Here is a 14,977-nt window from a genome sequence, read left to right on the forward strand (position 1 = left end):
TTTATAAATGTCAGCCTTCCTTTGACCTTGCAGCTATCATAATAACTATAATAACATCATAATATATAACATATAGGATAATACCATAAGAGCTACAGAAATAGCCTCATACAATGAAAACAGCTTTTATTTTCACTATTTTACTGTGATTATCTGTCATTCATTGAGCATTTAAAAAAATATTTTATTGAAGTATAGTTGATTTTCATTGAGCATTTAATATGTTCTAGGTGTTTCGCCTTACCCGTTTTTAAAAAATTTAACTCTCACAACAAATTAATCCAGTAGGCACTTGTGCTGGTTTTTGCCTGTTTTCTGTCAGAGCCGCTTCTGGTTTTTCCCCTGCTCTGTGCCACACTGAAGGGGGCTGAACCCTGCAAGTTACGTCACCCGAGCTTTCTTGCTAACTGGTTTTCAGTTAGTTTTAGTAAAGAGGGAAAGTGACAAAGATGAGAAGGTAGGAAGAGGAGAGACACTGGACATTTCTGCCCATTTCCTTCAGTTTCAGGGAGCATCTCCAAGAGCGGCTGAGTCCCCTCCATCGTTCTGGCTCTTACTGCATAGCCCAGGCTCCAGGGGTTTGGTAACAGCCCTACAGGTGGTAGGAGCTTCCTGGTGGGTGGCCTTACCATCTCGGTTGGCCCTTTCAGCTCTCCCAGTACCTTTACAATTAGTTCCCACTATGAAAAACGCCCTCTGGACCACCTGACATGGATTCTGCCGTTTGGACTTGAATCTCATGATCATCCTCATCCTGTAAATGAAGGCCATGAAGGTTAGAGAGGCCTGTCTCACACCAGAGAGAGTACTATGTGTTAGACACTATGCCGAACACTTTTACACAGTATTTCATTTAATCCTCACAAAAATATTATGAGGTAGATGTGATTATTTCTATTTCACAGACAAGAAAATAAGGCTCAGGGAACATAAATAACCTACCTAACATCATAATAGTTAGTGGCAGACCTAGGAGCTATGCTTATAACCAAGCATGACCCTATGGGGTCTGCCTGGGACAGACCCCCTCCCTCATATCCTCTGCTGTAGCTCCTCTCTGAAGTGCCCAAATAATAGTATCTCAGGCATATTTCCTGAGGTTTTCAGATGCTAAAAACCACCACCCAATGAAAGAAATTAACTACTTGATGATCACAAGCATGAAGTCCCCAGACCTACTGGTGCCTAAAGATTAATCATGTTAACTGCCCTGTTACCTCACCGTCAACCAATCAGAGAGCTGTGCACGAGCTGCTCACAAACCCTGAGACCCACCCCCCCTTTCCTCACCTGGCCTTTAAAAGTGCTTTGCTGAAACCCTTCAGGGAGTTCGGGGTCTTTAGTGCCCAAGCCACCCGTCTCCTTGCATGGCCCTGTAATAAAGCTTTCTCTGCTCCAAACTCTGACGTTTTGGTATTGTTTGGCCTCACTGTGCATAGGGCACACAAATTTGCATTTGGTAACATTCTAGACATTCTAGATGACAGTGAGGGTACAACCAATTAATTAAGAGATGCTGGAAGATGGTACCACCTCTTCCAGAGTTTGATTGGTCAAACTCTTCAGGAAGTGCATGCTAGAGATTGGAAAAGGAGGCCTCTGCTGCATTACCACAACTCAGGCAGTTTACCAGAAGGCTCTCCACAGTTGCTTTGCAAATAATCACAGGGATAAAAAGCAATTAATCACAGGGCTAAAAGCAGTGGGGTGCTGCTAATGGTTTAACAATCTGCCCTCCAGGAAAAAAAAGTCTTGATTCCTTTCTTTTGCCAATTTCCATGGTGTAAATATTCCCGCTATGGGTGATGTTAAGCTTCTAATGTGATATCAACCAGCTCATGAGATTCCTGAAACTCTAACAATCAGCTCCATCACACCAATGGCTAAAGGTATAAAAGGTATGAGGGTAGTTTTAGTTGACTTGGTTCTATTAAACACATATATTTCCAGATTAAGTTGGGATTTTAAAAGGATAAGCTGATGAATTTCTATTCTTCAAAAAACATCATCAAAAAATGAACAGCACATCACAGACTGGGAGAAGATATTTTATACATACACATACATTTACACATATATAACAGGATATCTAAAATATAAAAATTAATCTTACATAAATCAGTAAGAAAAGAGGAAAATGATACAGTTTTTAAAAAGGACAAAAGATTTTAACAGGCCCTTCATAAAACACTACATAACTTTTATGGTCCAAAAGTATTGGAAAAAATCATTACTCAAATGCAAACCACAAAGAGATACTGCTATATAACCCCAGAAGAGTTAAATCAAAGGTGACTGGCAATACCAGAATTGGTGAGGATATGGAGAAACTAATGTCCTTATATTTTGCTGGTGATTGTGGACATTTGCAAAGCATTTTTGCGATGCCTTCTACAGTTAAACATTTGCTTATCCTATGACATTTTACTTACGGTAACAAAAATAAGTGCCTATATCCACCGAAAGATATGTACAAAAATGTTTCTAGCAGCTTTATTCATAATAGCCCCAAACTGGAATAGCCCAAATATCCATTAAGAGAAAAGTGGTTTAAAAATTATGAAATATTTATAAAATATAATGTCTAGCAATAAAAAAGAATGAACTGCTGATGCCTCCCCCCAAAAAAATATGGGTGAATCTCAAAAATATGATGAGGAGCAAAAGTAGTCAGACACAAAAGAATGTATTCTGTGTGGAGCTTTCACATGAAGTTCAAGAACAGGAAAAACTAATCTATGGGGATAAAAGTCAGAACGGTGGCTCTCTGGAGTGGCGGGCAGGCAGTATTATTGACTACAGACATAAGTTAATCTTCTAGGATGTATACACGTGCAAGGTTTCCTCAACCTGTACATTTGAGACTTACGTATTTTATTGTATGTAAATTATGCTTTGATTTTTTTAATAAAAGTAATTTTGGGACCTCTTGGGCATGTGTAACCTTTCATTCTCTGCATCATTTACAGGCAAGGTCCCAGGTGGAAGGATGTTTTAGCCCAGCACATTCTTGTGCACATGCCCCTGTACCAAATGCCAGAGAAGTTTATTTACCATGATCACTCTCTTTATAAAAGTTTCTCTTACATGAACCCTTAACCTTCACCAGATCCCTAATTCAACATGAGACCTACTCCTTAGGGTCACTGAGTCAGTAACCGAGATGATCTGCATCACAGACTCAGGCAAAGGTTGTTTGATGAATTGTATTATTTTATGTTTTTCTTTTCTTTCTTTCTTCCTTCCTTCCTTCCTTTTTTCTTTCTTTCTTTCTTTTTTTGACAACTGTCCAGTTTCTGATAATTTACCAGGTTCTAAATACTTACCAACTTCTATCTTTGCAAGGGATTCTAGACTTTTGCAGGTGACTTTTTAAATTTTTGGCTTATTAAATAGGAACTAAGTTCTTAGACTATTTCCTCCTTGTCTTGTCTCATAATCACCCTTAAACATTTCATATAAGCTTTACATCTCTAGAATATCACTGTTTTCTACAGCTTTTAACATTATTCGTCTACCCATCCACCCCTCTCCCTCTTAACTATTGATTTTCCAAATATTTCTTCTGCATTATTTTGTTTGGTTTGTTTCCTCTCTGGGTATTTTGGGCCTTTTTTTTCTGTTATAAGTTAATTAAAACAAAACCATTATAAACTGCATGTCAATAACGTGCAAATGAAACAACTATGCCATTAAAAACACGACATATGGCATATCATCACCTATGTGAGCTTAAGCAATTTACATTGATAAAATATAGCCAATGACATTTCATATAAAGTCAAGGGGCTGCCTATCCAGAGACTATCTTTAGGTTATCAATTATCTACAGTCTTTGGATACAGTAGCTCTCCTATGTATGAATCTATCTATTTTCAGTTTCACAAGCTCACAGTAATTTTTTATTTTAAAAGATGAAGACTAATCAGAACTTCAAGGAACATTAAAGATCATCTAGTCTACCTTCTTCCCCCATAATTACATATAACATGGATGCAGGGGAAGGAAGCTTAGAGCACTTACGTTGTTTATCCAATGTTGTTTGGTTAGTAAGAAGCTAAGCTTGTATAGCACTCAGGTCTCTTGCTTCTTGGCTTGTTTCTACACTCATGAGAAACTTAGCCAATTATCCTGTTGAAACTAAGATTCCTGATATCTATTATATTTGCCTGAAATTGCCAGTCTAATTGAGCTCTAAAATCTTATGTACTATGATTTCAAACCTCCCTTCAAGACTACTGTGGTCACCTACTTGCTAAATTTCAAACAAACCAACACACCAAGTGAGCCAATCAATTTGTATAAAAACATCTTCTCTTTTCTTGTTGAGAGAAAATAAAATGAACTCTTCTATTTGATTATGAAAATTTAACAATATTACCATTGTCATATACATATATGCTATGCTATGGGGCATATTACTAAGGATAAGCCAGTCCAATAAGAACTGTATTCAGAAGACTATATACCAGGATGAATGAGAGAGCAAAAAAATCCTATGTACAATAAAAATGGGTCCTTAGAATTCTGCTAATGTATATTTTTTTCTTTGGTTCATTTGTTTGTTTTTTTGGAATAGCACATAAGCCTAATAAGAATAAAGCAATGGAATAACAATATAAGAGCAATAAGAATAAACAAGGGAAACCCTTTGCTTTTTGACCTAGCACAGATAGCATTATATTAATAGATGATTGGATCAATACAGAACTACTCCACTTTTGCTTTGTTCTAGTCTTCTCTACCATGGAAATAATCCTTATGTTGGAAAGCTACAAAGTGGTGAGAGGTAATAGGATGTAATTTTTAAAAAACGGTCCATGGAGTTCAACCACATGAATTTGGATCCAGACTCTTCACTCATGAGTTATATGATCTTGAACAACTTATTTGCTCTGAGTCTTGCTTGATGATATCAATAGTTTCATCCCCAGAGGGTTAGGAGTATTAAAGGAGATAATTCATGGAAGGCACTTTGACACAGTAACAGCCTAATAAGTGGTAGGTAACAGGGAACAGAAGCCCCAAGTAGGTAAGAGAATATCTAAGAATTCTAAACTTGACAATCTTTCAAGGCCTAGAAGAATCGTACCCCAATGTACTATAATAATTTATAAAAGCAATAATGATGCTATGTCCAGTAACCTTTAAGAAGTCATGGCAAATGATAGATGTGCTGGACTGTTTGCCCCAATTTTCAAAAAAGAGGGGAAAACTTCGTCATTCCAACCAGCCGCTAGATGTTTTAATCTCCAGGGACATTCCAGACGCATTATGGATTATGAAATGGATATTCTAAATGCAATTTTAAAAGGTAGTTGTGATTGCTAAAACCAACATTTAGTCAAGTGCAAGTCATGCTGAAAGTGTGACTCCTAATGCAGGAAAGTGGGTGAAAAGAAAAATAAGATAATCTCAGTATCATGGAAGCAACAAGAATGGAGAGGAAATCCTTACAAGTCACACATGAAGAGCAGATTGTTGAGAAAGACGTGCGAACAACTGAGGCAGGTGAGGGCCTCAGGTGAAGACTGAGTTTTAGTTAAAGGTAGTTTTTAGTAGGAAGATAGAGGTTAAGGTTATTTCTTCTCAGCAGAATGGCCCACAGTAGACCCTTACTAAATATTTGTTCAGTAGATGAATACATGAATGAATGATTTGGATTAAGTTCTAAAGAGAAGGGTGGAAAATGGTAATATAAGAATTAAAAGCTGGGATTCCCTGGTGGCATAGTGGTTGGAAATCTGGCTGACAATGCAGGGGACACGGGTTCAAGACCTGGTCTGGGAAGATCCCACATGCTGTGGAGCAACTAGGCCCGTGAGCCACAACTATTGAGCCTGCGCGTCTGGAGCCTGTGCTCTGCAACAAGAGAGGCCACGATAGTGAGAGGCCCGCACACCGCGATGAAGAGTGGCCCCTGCTCGCCACAGCTAGAGAAAGCCCCTCGCACAGAAACGAAGAACCAACACAGACAAAAATAAATAAATAAATAATAAAAATAAAGGAATTCCTTTAAAAAAAAGAATTGGGCTTCCCTGGTGGCGCAGTGGTTGAGAGTCTGCCTGCCGATGCAGGGCACACGGGTTCGTGCCCCGGTCCGGGAAGATCCCACGTGCCGCGGAGCAGCTGGGCCCGTGAGTCATGGCCGCTGAGCTTGCGCGTCCGGAGTCTGTGCTCCGCAATGGGAGAGGCCACAACAGTGAGAGGCCCAAGGACCGCAAAAAAAGAAAAGAAAAAAAAAGAGAGAATTAAAAGCTGTGAGAGTCAGTATGAAGAAGGTAAGGCTCTTTGCATAGAGATGGGAGTTAAGTAGCACATGTATAGAGGCCTAGGGGTCGACCAACCAGGGCCATTGGGCCAAATCCAGGCCAGCACTTGATTCTGTACAGCCCACGAGCTAAGAATAACTTTTACATTTTTAAGTGATTGAAAAAAATCCAAAGAAGAGTAATGTTTTGTGACATGTGAAAATAATATAGAATTCAATTTTCAGTGTCCATACATAAAACCACTGTTTTGTTGTTTTACTGTTGCAGAAGGAGCCACTTATTAAGCAGTAATAATGTGCTAAGCACTTTATAAATGGTATTTATATAATTCTCACTACAACCTGTGAGATATAATTCCCTGTTCCCATTTTACTGATGAGCAAACTGAAATTTATGTTTCAGCCAAGTTCACACAGTTTATTAGTGGCAGAGTCAGAAACTATCAGTACATCCACAGTAATCTGCCTTCCCAGAGTTTCCATTTCCTCCTAGGATGAAAGCACTGGCTCTAAGAGTAGTGAGACCATGAGATGTTTATTAAAGAGGGTTGAGGAGTGTGCTGAATGCTTAAAGGGCAGCTTTGGACCTGAATCAGAGGAAGAGAATGGTTTAGGCGGACACATTTCTAAGAGAGGTATATGAATTTAATTCTCATAACTCCTTCATGATTTGGATACTATTATTAACATCCCATGTTGGATAAGGGGTGGATTTCTTAAAGACCATTTCCCAGGTAAAAGGCCCAGCATGTGGATACTCAAACGCTTTGGCTCTTATGATGGGTGACACCACTGGGCCTCCAAAGGCTCATCCAATCCTACATTTCTAGGAATCCACGTTCAGAAGAACTTAAGGAAGGCTTCCTATGGATTGAAGGATTCCAGCGTTCTGAATTCTTCCCTGAGACTTCTTTCTCTGCCCCCTCCTCCTCTCCCCCATCTTCACCTCCCAACTAGGCTTCTCAGACCTTTCAGTTAATAGCTGTGTTCCTGAATCACAACAAATCAATCAGCATATGAAGAAATGCAGCAGAGTTTAAAGTTCAAGTGTTTAGGGATGTGAAGGCATGAAACTCTCCTAACAGAAAGCCTGGAGGCAGATGACAATCTTTTGTCAAAGATTCAGCAGCTGTGGATCTCTGGAAGCGGTTTGTAACCTCGGAGCTACCCTGTTTATTTCTGCCTTTGCCGCCTTTGGCCCTGAAAGCAGCCACTCTCCCACCGGGAACTTACTGGCTAGCCCCTGCTGCCAAAACAGGAAGTGATTTGAATGTCGTCTGTCTTTAGGACTTTCTGAACTTCAAGAGTTTTAAAACAAGTTTCAGCAGTGGATTTACTGCTTTGCTTTACTACTCATTTCTTCTAAAACGCCCCTGGTGGGGTTAAAGTCTCAGGGGCAAAGTCCTGTAGTCACTTAGTAACGAGCTTTGCAAACCCAGCCTCTGCAGCACGTTAAATTCAAAGCAGGGCTTTTTTGTGTGGTGGTTTTTTGTTGTTGTTTTGAAGAGAAGGAAGGAAAGAGGGAAGTTAGACCTCCCTTCCCTCCTTGTCTTTCTCAGAAAACCAAACATGGCATCTTCCATGAAGAGCTTGTTTTCTGACCACAGCAGATATAATGAATCTTTCCGGAGGTTTCTCGACAATTCCACGGAGCATCAGTGCATGCAACAATTCATGGACGAGAAGCTGCCGGGCATAATAGCAAGGTAACAAAAAAAAAAAAAAGGGCCGTTTTTGTCCCAGGGACAAGCCTCGGTCTCGTTCTGTGCAGTGATAGATGGGTCAAGGCCATCCCGGGAGGCTGGGCGCAGGGAGACGAACGAGGTACTGACGCCGCCTCGCTCGACCCTCCGCGCCGCCCTGTGCCCCTTCTCCTGCCGCGTTTCAGTTAGACGCTCCCTTGAAACGTTCAAAGGCTCTGATTTGTGCTGGATTTCCAGCTGCTCGGGAGATAAGCATTAACCATCTGAAGGCACAAATCCACATTCCTTTGGGAAAAGATAAGATCCCAATCTTTGAGCTCAGATTTTTCAGCCCTCCTCCAAATTTTACCTTCCCCCCCCCCAAAAAAAAATCCCCAACGGAGTCTAGTATTTTTGCATTAGAATCAAATAATTACCAAATACTATTTATCCCTGAGGATTCAGTGGGTGCGTCTCAATTCTCTTCATACCCATTTAAATTCATTTTCCTTATCCATTATTATAGTCACCACTCTCCAAAATAATAATAATAATAATTGTCTTTTACTTCCAACTTAATATTAGCAATGTGGCCCTAAATTAAAAGCATTTTCCCATTATCAGTGAAACTCACTAGTGCCTATCCTTCTCACAGTCTCTTTTTTTTTTTTTTGGTGATTAATGTGTTCAATTTGTGCCAGAGCTGATAAGCATTATGAGAGTAACAGATTTCACATGGCAATGATAATCAAATCACCTATCTGAGGGTGGATTGCTGGAACTTACTCTGCGCTTCAGGAAATAATGATGGAAAACTGGGAAAAATGGCTGGGGATCCAATTTGCAACTGGAAAGGAAAGTTTCCTATCAGCAAAGGAAACTGATATTTTTGTCTTTTGCTGGATTTTTCTATTGTAGGCCTGTAATTCTTTCACAAGGACAGTTAACTCCAACTGACCAGAGAAGGCATTGTTGGATGTATATGGAATTTTATTTCCCTTTCTATCTTCTATTTTTCATGGTTCAGTTTTTAAATGTGTTTTTTAAAATTGAGTATCATATATTAATAAGTAGTAAGTACTAGGATAACAATACAAAAATCAAAGCAGACAGCAAATACAATTTCTTATCTAGGAACTAATTGTAGTTTACTTCTTTGAGTCTTTTTGTTCATTTCTAAAATTAAAGGTAATCAGTTAATTTCTGAGTTCTTTTGCAATACTAAGCATCTGTGTTCATGTCTGTGGCTTATGCAGATCCTTGGTTTACTTCAGCCATCCGTTTGGTTTGAAGACATACTATGGATGCTGAGAGTAACAACAACAAAAATAGTGGTTCCTTGCCTTACCCACTTCCATTCCTGATTCGGGCTCTCCGGAGACAACCACTTTCAACACTCTGAAATCACTTAGTTGTTGCTTATGGAATTTTCTTTCCTAATTCTAAATAACATGTTATTCTCTTTCTTAATTTTGATGTATTAAAGTAGCTAAATAAACATGCACATCCCTCTCCCGATCATGTCAATACAACATATATATATATATATATATATATAGTGGGTATATATAATATATACGTGTATGTATATATATGAATATATACATATATATGTCTACATTTTGGTTAATTTGTTTATATCATATCATTTTGCCTGTGTAAATATTTTTCCTAATTGAACAATGCATTTATACTATCATTACTGCTATCCTTATATTTCCTTTCATGTACAGCCTTTTGTTTTTCCTAGAGTTAACTATTATCTTGATTTTAGTTTATTTACTTAGCTTCCTATGTACCTATCACTACTTATACCCCAAGCAGAAGTATTAAACTCCTTTCAATATATTCCAACAGATCAAGTAACCTGCTGATTTTTCCCCATGGGAACATCTTTTCTGGAGTTCTCTGTTCTTTTTTTCCAGTCTGGGTTGATTTGCTTTTGGCCTGCTATACAAGTATTGATGAGGAATTTATTTCATCTTCTAGAAATTCCCTCCTCTCTCCAGTACTGAATTTCCAGCTTCTGGATCTCATGCTGTTTTTTTCTTGGTTTCTTTAGTCTTTTTTTTTTTTCTTTTTTCTTCCCTGCTAATCCTTTAAGAGCTTTCTAAGAAACAGTGCATGGGAGGTAAATTTTTTGAGACTTTATGTGTTTAAAAATGCTTTCACTCCTTGCTCATTTTTGTTAGATAGTTAGATACTTTGGGTATAAAACTCTACAATGAAAATGATTTTATATCAGAAATTTAAAGATATTTTTCCATGGTCTTGTAGTTACTGTTGAGAAATCTAATGCCATTCAAATTCTTCATCTTTGGTTTGTGACCTTTTTGTTGTTTTTTGTTTTTTAGGATCTTCTCTTATATCTAGTATTCTGAAATTTTAAGATGATGAGTTATGGTGTGGGTCTTTCTCACCCATTTTTGTGAGTAGTCCCTGGGCCATTTCAATTAAGATTCAGATCCTTCCGTTTAGGGAAGACTTGGTATTATTTAATCATTCCTGCCCTCTGTTTTTTTTTTTTTTTTCTTTCTTTCTTTCTGGAACTTCTATTCATCAAACAGAAGACTTTCTCAGTTGAGTCTCTAATTTTCTTATATTTCCAGTTTTCACAATTTTATCTTTCAGCCCTCTATTGTTTGCTACTGTATTTTTAATTTCCAAGAATGTTCCTTTTTTTATAGCATCCTGTTCATCTTTCATAGATATAATACCATCTTTTATCAATTATAAAATTTTCCTCTGCTCTCTGCATGTTTCTTCTGAATTCTCCTTTTCTGTCTCTTTTGGTCTCTCTCATGTTAGGGGAGCTCCCCAACTACTGATGAGTCTTGGTTGTCCATCCAATCAAATAATGAAGCACTAAAAATTAGTTCAGGTCCTCTTTGTGTATGTACAGGAACAGTCTGTTGAGCAGTTGGCTCACTGCAGTAATTCGATGTAGATTTTGCACTTGATGGGAGATTCTCAGATGCCAATATAGATAAGTTTATTTAGTGAAATGGATTATTTTTTCACGGAGGAATTACTCAATCCCCTATCTGGAGGTGGTAAGCAGGGTGAGGATGGTTATAGCATACAGATGTAAATAGTAAAGTCTGTTGTTGTCACATATAATGCACTTAGATCCTTGCCTGGAAAATAGCAAGTTTTCAATAATTCTTAGTTATGAAATAGGATGATAATAGTATCTAACTCATAGAGGAGTTGTAAGAATTCAAATAGTTAATTCACTACAGATGACCAACAGGCACATAAAAAGATGCCCAACATTGCTAATTCTTAGAGAAATGCAAATCAAAACTACAATGAGGTACCACCTCACACTGGTCAGAATGACCATCATTAAAAAGTCTACAAATAACAAATGCTGGAGAAGGTGTGGAGAAAAGGGAACCCTCCTACACTGTTGGTGGAAATGTAAGTTGGTGCAGCCACTATGGAAAACAATATGGAGGTTTCTCAGAACACTAAAAATAGAATTACCATATGATCCAGCAGTCCCACTCCTGGGCATATATTCAGGCAAAACTATAATTCAAAAATATACATGCACCCCTATGTTCATAGCAGCACTATTCACAATAGCCAAGACATGGAAACAACCTAAATGTCCATCAACAAATGAATGGATAAAGAAGATGTGGTACATATACACAATGGAATACTACTCAGCCATGCCATTTGTGGGACTTCCCTGGTGGCGCAGTGGTTAAGAATCTGCCTGCCAATGCAGGGGACATGGGTGTGATCCCTGGTCCAGAAGATCCCACAAGCCACGGAGCAACCACGCCTGTGTGCCACAACTATTGAGCCTGTGCTCTAGAGCCCGCAAGCCACAACTGCTGAAGCCTACACACTCTAGGGCCCACGTGCCACAACTACCGAGCCCGCGTGCTGCGGCTACTGAACCTTGTGCTCCTAGAGCCCATGCTCAGCAACAAGAGAAGCCACTGAAGTGAGAAGCTGTGCACTGCAACAAACAGTAGTTAGAGAAAACATGCATGTAGCAACGGAGACCCAATGCAGCCAAAAAACAAAAAGAGAAAAGAAAAAAAGAAATAATGCCATTTGCAGCAACATGGATGCATCTAGAGATTATCACACTAAGTGAAATAAATCAGAAAGAGAAAGACAAATGCCATATGATATCACTTATATGTGGAATCTACAATGTGACACAAATGAACCTACCTAGGAAACAGAAACAGAATCACGGACACAGAGAACAGACTAGTAGTGGTTGCCAAGGAGGAGGGGGTTGGGGAGGGATGGAGTGGGAGGTTGGGTTAGCAGATGTGAGCTTTTTTTTTTTTAATAAATTTACTTATTTATCTATTTATTTATTTTTGGCTGCCGTGGGTCTTCGTTGCTGTGTGCAGGCTTTCTCTAGTTGAGGCAAGCAGGGGCTACTCTTCATTGCGGTGGCCTCTCCCGCTGTGGAGCACAGGCTCTAGGTATGCAGGCTCAGCAGTTGTGGCAGGAGGGCTCAGTACTTGTGGCTCGTGGGCTCTAGAGTGCAGGCTCAGTAGTTGTGGTTCACGGGCCCAGCCACTCTGCCACACGTGGGATCCTCCCAGACCAGGGATCAAACCTGTGTCCTCTGCATTGGCAGGCGGACCCCCAACCAATGCGCCACCAGGGAAGTCCCAGATGTGAGCTTTTATATACAGAGTGAATAAACAACAAGGTCCTACTGTATAGTACAGAGAACTATGTTCAATATCCTATGATAAACCATAATGGAAAAGAATATTAAAAAATAATGTCTATATATGTATAATTGAGTTACTTTGCTGTACAGCAGTAATTAACACAACATTGTAAATCAACTACACTTCAATAAAAATTTTTTTTAAAAAAAGAGTGAAGTCATATAAATCACTTAACTGTGCCTGGAATAATAATAATAAGTTGAGTGCTTGTCATGTGCAGACACATTTCTAAAAGATTCACATCAATTATATCATTTAATCCTCACAACTCCTCCATAAGGCAGATACTATAATTATAACCCTATAAGGTAGGTGGTATTATTATCCTATTTCTGAGAATCAACAATAAAGGCACAGAGAAGTTAAATAACTTGCTCAAGGTTACATATTAGTAAGCTAGGATTTCCACCTAGGTGCTCTGCTCCATAACCTCACTATGCTAGCTAATGATAGAAGCATTTTTAAGAATTAACCAAGAGGGCTTCCCTTCCCTGGTGGCGCAGTGGTTGAGAATCCGCCTGCCGATGCAGGGGACACGGGTTCGTGCCCCGGTCCGGGAAGATCCCACGTCCCGCGGAGCGGCTGGGCCCATGAGCCATGGCAGCTGAGCCTGCGCGTCCGGAGCCTGTGCTCCACAACGGGAGAGGCCACAACAGTGAGAGGCCCACGTACCGCAAAAAATACCAAAAAACAAACAAACAAAAAGAATTAACCAAGAGCACAGACAGGGATGGGTGTATTAGGACTCATGATTATGAATTGGAAGGTAATTAGAACTGAGAAAGGCAACTCATTCATAGGTGTCCTTGACTCTGTGTTTCCCAGTGTCCTTAAGAACTCCACTTCAATCTGTCTTCTTCCTATTACTCTGGGCAGGCTCTTCACTTTAGCCAAAAACTAGGCTTGTTTACCATCCTGAAGCACAAACAAACAAGCACCATTCTTTCAGTTCACATTTCCTCTCTAGCAGTCTCCCTTTCTCGTTCTCTTTCATCCTTTTTCAAAGATCTCTAGATTGTCTTCTTCTTTATTGAGTTCACTTTTAATCCTACTGCCATCTGACTCCTGCCCTCAACCACCTTTGAAAGCTGCTATTATCAAAGATATTCATAATGCCAAATTCAATGGACAGTTGTCCTTTTTTTTATGTTTTAGTAGTACAGTCTGCCATGTACAATGGCCTTTTCCTTCTCTAATTCTCTTAATCATCTCTCTGAGCTTTACTGCTTTCCTCTCTGTCTTCTTTGTGTGTTCCCCATTATCCCATGCTTTTTTTTTTTTTTTTTTGCGGTACGCGGGCCTCTCACTGCTGTGGCCTCTCCCGTTGCGGAGCACAGGCTCCAGACGCGCAGGCTCAGCGGCCATGGCTCACGGGCCCAGCCGCTCTGCGGCATGTGGTATCTTCCCGGACCGGGGCACGAACCCATGTTCCCTGCATCGGCAGGCGGACTCTCAACCACTGCGCCACCAGGGAAGCCCTCTCCTATGACTTTTAAAAGTTAGTATCTTGTCATAGTCCCACTGCTCTTCTCTTTACAATACCCTTGGGTGATAGAATCTATTCTCCTAGTTTCGACCATTACTATATGATAATTCTCCGGAATACATCATCAATCCTGATCTCTCTCCTACCCAGCTTCAATCTTGCATATCCAAATGTCTGCTGAATTCAGATTTATCAAAAACCAAAAAAACCCAAAAAACACAAAAAACTGACAAAACATAAACTTGCCATAAAATCATATTGTCCAGCTTCCTTTTCGATACCACACTTCACCCAGTCATCCAAATTCTCAATGTGGCAGTCACTGTGTACCTCGTCCTTTTTCTGACCCCTTATTATTATTATTTTTTTACATCAGTTTAAAGAAAGTCCTACTGTTGTATCCCAGTCCATCAATTCCACTCTATTTCTGTATAGAGCCATAATACTGGGCTTTATTGTCTCACATTTCAACTTGAGAGCAAAGTGGTCTTTTCATTTTTATGTATCAGCGCTTAGGATAGGCACATAATAAATGTTTAATAAACATTTGTTTATTGAAAGGAAGTTAGCAAGAAGAAGGAAAGAAGGCAAATATCAGAGATAGTATGAATCACCTTAGCCTTTCTCCCATCTACAATGAATGGCTTATTATATTACCAGACCCAAAGGCCCACTTTTTCTGTTTTTGTTCTCCAATCTTCAAACAAATGCTATTTCCTACCTCTGAGATGTTTATAGTGCTGTTTCTAAAAGTCTCCCAGTTCAAGATTGGTAATAAGTGGAACCTTCACTTGAAGACAGCAGTATAACCACTGAAATG

General features: G+C 39.4%; 1 protein-coding gene across 1 annotated transcript in view; it reads left to right on the forward strand.

Moving 5' to 3' along the window:
* Positions 1 to 7,338: 7,338 nt before the first annotated feature.
* HNMT (histamine N-methyltransferase) overlaps positions 7,339 to 14,977 on the forward strand; it is a 36,452-nt gene continuing 28,813 nt past the window's right edge. The window contains exon 1 of the mRNA XM_059052339.2: positions 7,339 to 7,977. Within this exon, the coding sequence (XP_058908322.1) occupies positions 7,841 to 7,977 (137 nt within the window). The 5' untranslated portion in view covers positions 7,339 to 7,840. The remainder of the gene's footprint in view (positions 7,978 to 14,977) is intronic.

Source organism: Kogia breviceps, chromosome 2, assembly GCF_026419965.1.
Source record: "Kogia breviceps isolate mKogBre1 chromosome 2, mKogBre1 haplotype 1, whole genome shotgun sequence".
Classification (NCBI taxonomy): Eukaryota; Metazoa; Chordata; class Mammalia; order Artiodactyla; family Physeteridae; genus Kogia; species Kogia breviceps.